The following is a 9,043-nucleotide window of genomic DNA, read 5'->3' as shown; positions in this document are numbered from 1 at the left end:
ATCTCAGTCACAAAAGGACAAATATTGCATGGTGCCACTGTTGTAAAACAGGACCGACCTCGGGGTTGGGGGGAGACTGAGAAAGATGGGTACAATAATGTATACTGCATTGAAACAGATGAGGGAGAAAACTATTTACAAGGGATATGTGATTAGGTATTTTTGTCCTGACAGGAGTCTAGAGTGAAGGCTGCATAGTGGAGTGGACCTGGGGGAGGGTTTGTAAAACAACGAAAGAATTTTTCTTTTACTTTTCCAAGAGAGTAGTGTACTAGGTGGGAGGGTTGGTAGGGGAGAAAAGTGCAACAATAAATGAATGGAAATAAAAAAAAAAAAAGAACATTCAGGAATGAATGATGAGAAGCCAAACTCAGGGCAATAAAAGCAAGAGGGAACCCCCTACCTATCAAGTTGTGCAGCTCTGTGATCACATCCATGTCCATCCTCACTCTTCTGCTCCCAATCCTCACCACCTTGCATCCCCATACATGTTTTTCACAAACACACACACACACACACACACAAACTACCCACAAGAGGGAAAAGTATGACATGTACCACCCATAAGTGTAAGATGTGAGCACTGTGGTCTTCAAAACAATGAATCACGCTGCCATTGATGGTGCAGAGGAGTAACTGACTGGAATTCGCAAAGACAACTGTGTTTCCGTCATTGGATCCAATACATTCAGGAGTTGCCATACCCACTGGTAACTGGAATCTTGCAGCCTCCTGTGCTTTTATCCCCGCATGTAAAATACGACAACACACATTAATCACATATCGATGCAGACAATTTTTACACTAGTCAGAACAGTGCCATTACACAAAATGTAAGGTTCGAGTCTTTACTTCCAGAGTTCTTCCATTTGTAAAAAAAAAAAAAGAAAGAAAAGAAAGCTCAGCAAGTGGCCTTAGAAATGCTTACTATGTCACGGGGGACGGTGTTATGACTCAGACAGAAAATGAATAGAGGGGAGGACATGGACAATAGAATAACTTAAATATTGAAGGTCTGTAATGAGAAGACGCATTGAAATCCAGGTGTAAAGTATGATAAGAATCTAAATAAGGAAAGATAACAGGATAGAGAAGATGGGTCAGAAAAATGGGCATTAAACAAATATTAAGTGGCCTCTAGATAAGGAAATTCCCAAACTCTACATAGATTTACCTATGTGCACAAATTTTATTTCACTCTGAATGCATGTCTAATAAGGAGAAACAGGGGTTGCTAAAGCAGTAGAGCCTACCACAGATTTCACATTGGCCTTCAGTCCACATAGTTGTAAAGTCGAAAGTGATACATTTTTTCTTAAAGCCTCCTTTAATGAGTGTTATCCTGTTGGGTTTTCTTGTAGCCCAGCAGACTGCCCAACACCAGTCAATGGGGACAGGGGTGGATAAGAACTTTTCTTCTGATGGCCTCAGTAAGCACTCTGTTAACAATACCTAAGGAGATATGATTGCACACATAGTCAAGTGAAAGTTGGAGAATATTAGTACAGAAGAAACTCCAGAAAACTATCATTATTGTCTTCAACTTTGGTCAAACTTTATTGCAGTTACAAGAAGGGTAAAGCATTTATCACTTAATGACCTGGTTGGGTTCTAAACACCAAGTCATTTTATATATGTGTGTGTGTGTGTGTGTGTGTGTGTGTATACACACATATATGTACATATATATAAATTATATGAAAATTATGTTATCATTATGTACCTACTAGATTACATCATTACATAACTACCAAACCAATGAGACTAATAGCCCAGTGAAGAGGACATATAACCTCAAACGTCACAGCCGAATTTACCTTCACCTCACATCTCAATATACGTTACTGCCAGCTGTATTTCATACAGCTGTTTCTTGCTATGGGCCATAGAGTCAATCATGACTTGTGGCTACCCTGTGAACAATGGCTCCAAACCTTGCCCTATCCTGAGCCAAACTCTCCATCTCAGACACAACTGACCCCATTGTCATCATCATGTGTCAATCCATCCTATTCACTGTCTTCTATGATGACCCTCTACTCTTCCAAACATGCTGTCCTTCTGATATGACTGGTCCTTCCTGGCAACATGCCTAAAATATAGGAGATGGAGCTTCAAAATTCTTGCCTCCAAGGAGCAAACTATTTCACCCTCTCCAGGACAGACTTTTTTGTTTTCTTGGCAGTCCATAGTAGATTCAGCACTCTTCAACACCACAACTCAAGGCTTCTCTTCTGCTGTCTTCAGCTCTCAGATACATAGAAAGCAATCGAGAAGACCACAGCTTGGATCACACACATTTTAGTCTCTAGACTTATATTGTTGCTCTTTAGCATTCTGGTGAGGTCCTTGATAGATTTTTCCCAAAGCAACCCATCTTTTGATTTCTTTACTGCTGATAACAAGAATGTTGATTGTGGATTCAAGCAAGATGAAATTGTTAACAACCTCAATTTTTTATCCATCATCATGATACTGCTAATTGGCCCACTGGTGAGGATCTTTTTTTCTCTTTTTTTTTCTTGTTGAAGTGCAATCCATACTGACCTTCTGCAGCAAACACTATGCTCTCATTTTCAGTGGTCAAGGTTGTATCATCTACCTAACAGTTTGTTGGTGAGTCTTCCTCCAATTCTTAAGCCACGTACTTCATAAAATCCATCCTCAAGAATGATCTGTTTTCCATATAGATTGAAAAAAAATGTGGAGAAAGTATACACCCCTGACAATTTTTAAAACCATGCAATATTCCCTTGCTCTGTTCAACAGCATCCTGATCTAGGTTAAAGTTTTACATGATCATAATCAAGTGTTCTGGAATTCCCATTCTTCTCAATGTTAATCACAATTTGTTGTGATCCACATGTCAAATGCTTTTGCATAGTCAAATGCTTTTGCATAGTCAATCAAAACACAAGTAGACATATTTCTAGTACTGCTGTTTTCAACCAAGATCCATTTGACACTGGTAGTGGAATCGCTAGTGCCACTCTTCTAAACTCTGCTTGTACTTCTGGCAGTTCTCCATCTATGTACGGATCTAGTAATTTTTGGATAATCTTCAGTAAAATTTGCTTGCATGTAATATTGTCAAAATGCAAAATGTTTGATAATGAGGAGGTGACAAGTAAGGAATGTTCTTATCATTGTTATGTATCATTGAGTTGACTATGACTCAGAGATCCTATGAACTTCATCTCACATATTTACATATTTTCGCCATGCTGTTAGGAGAGGTTATTCCTTGAAGAGGGACATCACACTTGGAAAAGTGGAGGGATAATGAAAGAGAAGATGACCCCAATAAAATTGACACAGTGACTATAACAATCATCGTATCAGAAATTATCCGGATGGTACAGGATAGGACAAGGATCAGATCCGTTTTTATAGGGTTGCTCTAGGAGTTGTAAATGACTCGAGGGTACCCAACAACAACAACAGATGTAGTCAGTTGCCCTCAAGTACAAGGAGCTCTGGACCTTCCTAAATATGGTGTCTTATTCACAGAATGGGAATCCCAAAAATTTCTCTCCAGGCATGCCCGCAGAGCTTCAAAATCTTGACATACTAGCTACTCTAAGAGTGGCTTATTGGAGAACTATTCAAAGGCTGTTTTGATTATGCTTCTTGTCTTTTCAACTCTTTGTACTCTGATCCAATCCATGTGGACCAGGTTAAGGTCAACGAGGGTATTTTCAAAGGTCAATGATTTCCTCAGAGTGGCATTCAGAGGCTGATGCATATTTATTAACTTCTGGATACTTCTGTAATTATTTAGAGCTAAAGTGAATAAAAGAATAAATTTTCAAATAGGAACAGAATTACCAATATTCTGATTTTTTAAAAGATATCTTTCTTAGTAAGATTTCTTGAGCAAATTGTGATTAGTAAATGTTTACTTTGCAACTGGAATTATCATTTGAAAGAATATTTTGGGGAGGCAGGGGTTTTGAATGAATGAATTCCATTTGTGACATGGCCTGAGAAGAGGGAACAATGTATTTTGTGCCTCACAGAGCCCTTCAGTTTCTGTCACACTTTCTAACTTGACTACCTGATGCTCGACACCCTGTACTTAAAGAATAAATCATGTCACCTACCTCTGGAAAGGTACGATGGTCACATCGAACTGCAATGATGTATTTCCTGTCAGGAGAGCAGACTAGATGTTTTACTTTAGATGAAAATACATTAATCCTAGAGATATTCCTTAAATCAGGCACGGTAAACGTGTGGATGTAACCAAGATCATCACCCACCTGAAATCACAGGATCACAATCACATCAGTGGAAAAAGTCGCAAAGTCCAGGAGGACACAGGAAGTAGTACCAGCAGCTGCAAGATACCTCCCTGTTTCTTCATCATATAACAGATCTTGACCTCTACCCAGTCTGACTCAGAAAAATTGTTGTGATGATCCCATGGCAGAAGGGTTTCTAAGCCCCAAATAACTCTTCTCAGTGAACGCTGTTCATTAGAACATCGACACACTATTTTTTTACTCCCTTCCCCTGTTCATTTTTCTCCCTCCAATGTCACTGCTCATGATCAACGTAAGAATGTGCAACTGAAAGTGAGGCTATAGATATAAATGAGGGAGTATCTGTTTTAAATTTTATATTGGTTTGCTCACAAAGTTCACATGCATTGTGTTTCACACTATTCTTCATTCACATTGTGTTTCATAAAAACATTCGCATGCATTGCTTTATAAAAATTAATCATGACTGGACCTTGCCCATCATTACAATGTCTTTTCAGGTCCCCTCTGGATCCTTCCCATTTTCTTTACACCTTCCCTCCACCCACCAAAAACTGTGTAACCCTGTGCCTTCACCCTTCCCATGCAAGGGAATATTTTTTAAGAAATGATGAAATGTGCTCGAGATGGGTACCAAAATTCAAGATAGACTGGAAGTTTACATGGTCAACATTTATTGATGCATTGGGCCTGACCATCAACATATGTGGAAGATGCATATTTGAAAAGACAGTCTGTGATTCTAACAATAAGTGGCACTTGCTACTTGTGAAGAAAGAAAGTGTTTTGTTTTCCAGGTCCCTTTCAGATGGATGAATTCACTTACCACCAGGACTGGACCATCCTTTGTGAGAAAGGCTTCCAAGCAAAGACCACATCCAGATATGGTTGCAGTACCCAAAGCATCTTTATCCTGACAGTTCCACACCTTGAGGGTACCATCTGAATCCAAAGTGAATGCAAGATGCCTTTGAGGGAGGGTTGTCATACAAATGATGTATCGCTCTTGCTCTGGGCTTGCCCAGATCGGAGTGCCCTGGAGAAGAAAAATGAGAATGCTTTGTGCTCATGGAACTTCTATGGAAAGCTGAATGTAGTTTCATTTGACCCACATTTACTTGGAAGCTTCTTCAATATCTGTCCTACTTCCTGTTATGTATATCCATGCATACACAAACACACACACACATACACACACACACACACACATATATACATATATACATATTTCTGTTTCTTGAATGAGAGCACAGACTTTTTTTTTTAAGTATTTCCATTACTAGTGGAAAGCACACATGCAGCAAACACTCATTACACATTGGAAATAAAAAACCATCAACTCCCTGGGTTCAATTCAGTTCTGCCATTTTCTAATAGTGCACCATTTACTGAAGTTACCACTGTGGCTTTATTATATATAAAAGTAGTACAATGCTAGTATGGCTCCTATTGGACTATTGTCAAAATTACATATGAAAACATATGAACTAACAAAAAAAATTGCAAACTCACTGCCATGTAGTTGAAACCAACTCATGACTGACTGTCCAGTGGGTTTTCAGAGGCTGTAAATCCCACGGGAGGAAATTGTGCATCTTTCTTCAGAATTGCTGGTGAATTTAAACCAGGGAGGATCCACCATTGAATTACCAAAACAATTTCCTATGGATTTAACATCCTTTTTAGTTCATAGAAGAAGGTATTAATAATCAAATCTTTTCTTCTATCATTGACCTTGTACAGAGCATACAAGAAAGAAATAGATTCCCTTTTAGATTATCTTTTTTTTATTGTCAAGGGTACCATAGAAACAGGGAGCCCTAGTGGCCTAGTTGTATAAAGCTGTGCTGTTATCCCCAAGGCATACAGGTTCTAAACTGCCAGCTGCTCCCCAGTAGAAGGAGGGGCCATCTCCTCCCTTGTGATTTCCTGCCTCTGAAAAAAAAAAACTTGCTGGAGGGTCAGTTATGAATTGGTACCAGTTCAACAGCACACAACCACCACCATACAAATATGGAGGAAAACAAGAAAATGAGAACTGAAGCTTTAATGGATATTTGTACACCAATGTTCATTATTCACCATTACAAGAACATGGAAACAGCTCAGATGTCCAACCACAAATGAATGGATTGAGAAGTTGTGGTATATTCATACAATGGAATACCACGTAGACACAGGAGCAATGATTTTGTCAATTACTACCTAACTTGGAAGGGATTGGAGAGCATTATGCTGAGTGAAGTAACTCAGTCCCACAAGGACAAATGCTGTATAAAACCATTATTTTGGAATGAGGATCCAAGGTGGGGAAAGGGTGGAAGAGGCATGAGTATGGGCAGGAGTGGGGTGGGGTATTAATCTCAGGGTTGTACAATTCGATGGATGGGGGTGTGTGGAGGAAATGGGAAGGATCTTTTGCGAAAAACAACATATTCAAACATTGTAAATAAATCAGTATACGTTTTTTTTTAACCCACAATAAAAACCAAAAAAAACTAGGGGGAAATAATATCTCCAGAACTGTGAAGTTTAATGAATTCTTGCAGACTGAACACCAGTATGTTTGTTATGGTTATGTGCTGTCAAGTCGGCTCACAGAGACCCTATGTACAACAGCCCTAAACTCTGCTCTGTCCTGTGTCAATCACACTGTCTCCGATACACCCATCCCGATTACCCCAGTCACTGAATCAGTTCACCTCATAGAGGGCCTTCCCCTCCTGTGCTGTCCCTTCACCCTACCAAGCATGATGTCCGTCTCCAAGGACCGGTCCCTCCTTACAACATGTCCAAAGTATGTTAGATGGAGCCTCAGAATCCTTGCCTCCAAGGAGCCTCCCAGTTTAAACTTTTCCAGGAAGAATCTGTTTTCCTTGCAGTCCATGGTATACTCTCGGTACTCTTCCCCAGCACCACAGCTCAAAGGCATCATTCTCCTTCTATCCTCCTTAGTCACTGTCCAACTCTCTGAACACCAGTATAACTACCATTAAACACTTCAAAAATAATTTTGTATTCTAGGTCCTCTTCACACATATTTATTGTTCTGATTTCTAGCACTCTATTTAGTTCCCTGTGTTGCGCTATTTGTTAATGTATAACAAATCATCACAGTTTGTTTAAAATAGGTCATCATTTTAGTTTCTGTAAACAAAGAATCTAGGTGCACATACATAAAAACAAAATGGTTATGAATCAAAGACCTAATAAAGGCTAAAATTATGAAGATCATGAAAAGAAAGGTTCTAATTTATGGCATAAATACACTACCAGAGAAGAGTTTAAAAAATTATAAACAGCAGGTGGTAAACTAGATAATTAACAAAGAATTATAATATGTAAGCTCATCAAAATACTTCTTTGAAAGTAAAAAGAATCTACAGAGTAGGGGGGAAATGTTTGCCAATAGCTAACAAGGGTCTAATCTCTGAAACTTATCAGAACAAGAAAAGGGGAGGAAAGAAGGAAAAGAGAGGGAGAGAGAGAAGGGGCGAAGAGAGAGAGAGAGACAGAGAGAGAGAGACAGAGAGAGAGAGAGACAGAGAGAGAGAGAGAGAGAGAGAGAGAGAGAGAGAGTGTTCTGGCAGTGTATTGACAAGAAACTGCATTGCAATCCCAAAGGTACATGGGTCAAATCCATTAGATGCTCCAGTTTGGTCTGACTTGATGGTACACAACAAGAGAAAAAGAAGAAATTGAAGCAAATCCCTAAATCAATGTATTAGAGAGCTTTTGGTCTCATGTTCTTGGCGTCTCCTGTAAAAGGGTATTTATCATAGGTCTAACAACTCTGAATGAGAGAGATTATTGCCACACATTTTGGGGGGTCGGTGGTAAGGAGGAAAGAAAATATAACACTTTGAGACTCACACTGGATTCTTCCAGCTCTCTACCCTGTTCCTTGCATCACGTGTCCTGATATGACACCTTTGTGCACTTTGAAGATAAGTTGACTTAGAAGCCACTTTCTGAAAAAAGCCAGTGTGGCAAATGGCACAAGCTGATAAAGTGATAGATGAGGTAACAGGGATGTGCAACACCAGGACATGGAAATGACTTTGTGAAATGCACAAGCTGCCAATAGCAAATTTGTCTTTGTACACTTTTACATGTAAGAAGCACATTAAAAACTGAGGTCTCGGGGGAGAGGGCTGGGTGGGTAGAGAATTGCAGCAGTGAATGAATGGAAATCCAAATTCTCTGTAAATGTTCATTAAAATTTTTAAAAAACCTGAGGTCTCAATGTGTTTATTATGATCTAAATCAATTGGTCACAGATTTTACAAACTAGATGACCTGATTTTAAAATAGGTTTCTATCACAGACTGATTTTCATTTTCCTGTCAGTATTTCTGACTAATGGGAAAGACCCAAGAATTATTATAATGGGCCCCAAGCCAGACTCACCGTGTGCACATCCCAGGCATGAAGTGTTTTGGTTAGAGACACACCACAGATGACCGACCTCACTTTTTTACCCATAGTCAGGCCACTTCCTGAGAGATAGGCAATAGTTTTTATAATCCCTAGGAGTAAGCAGATAATACTTAGCCTCAGCAGGTGAGGAATGATCCAAGTATAACAAAGAAAAATTCTGGAGAAAATTTTTAGTTTTTTTAAATTAATTTTAATTAATGTTTACAGAGACTTAAGGTTTCCAGCCATTCATTGTTGCACTTTTCTCCCTACTTCTCCCTCCCCTCATTCACTCTCCTCTTTGAAAAGAAAAACTTTCATTGTTATGCAATCCCTCCCCCCCCCACCCCAAGTCCACT

At 39.2% G+C, this 9,043-nt stretch overlaps 1 protein-coding gene across 1 annotated transcript in view; it reads right to left on the bottom strand.

The window, feature by feature from the left end:
- Nucleotides 1-3,777: 3,777 nt before the first annotated feature.
- Nucleotides 3,778-9,043, bottom strand: part of LOC102865830 — a 50,349-nt gene continuing 45,083 nt past the window's right edge. The window contains exons 6-9 of the mRNA XM_006893027.1: nucleotides 8,676-8,794; nucleotides 5,092-5,301; nucleotides 4,104-4,262; nucleotides 3,778-3,783 (exon numbers count right to left, since the gene is read on the bottom strand). Of these exons, the coding sequence (XP_006893089.1) occupies nucleotides 3,778-3,783; nucleotides 4,104-4,262; nucleotides 5,092-5,301; nucleotides 8,676-8,794 (494 nt within the window). The remainder of the gene's footprint in view (nucleotides 3,784-4,103; nucleotides 4,263-5,091; nucleotides 5,302-8,675; nucleotides 8,795-9,043) is intronic.

Source organism: Elephantulus edwardii, unplaced genomic scaffold, assembly GCF_000299155.1.
Source record: "Elephantulus edwardii isolate Elephantulus edwardi_28Jun2011 unplaced genomic scaffold, EleEdw1.0 scaffold00121, whole genome shotgun sequence".
NCBI classification, from domain to species: domain Eukaryota; kingdom Metazoa; phylum Chordata; class Mammalia; order Macroscelidea; family Macroscelididae; genus Elephantulus; species Elephantulus edwardii.
This window is presented reverse-complemented; position numbering and strand designations above follow the sequence as displayed.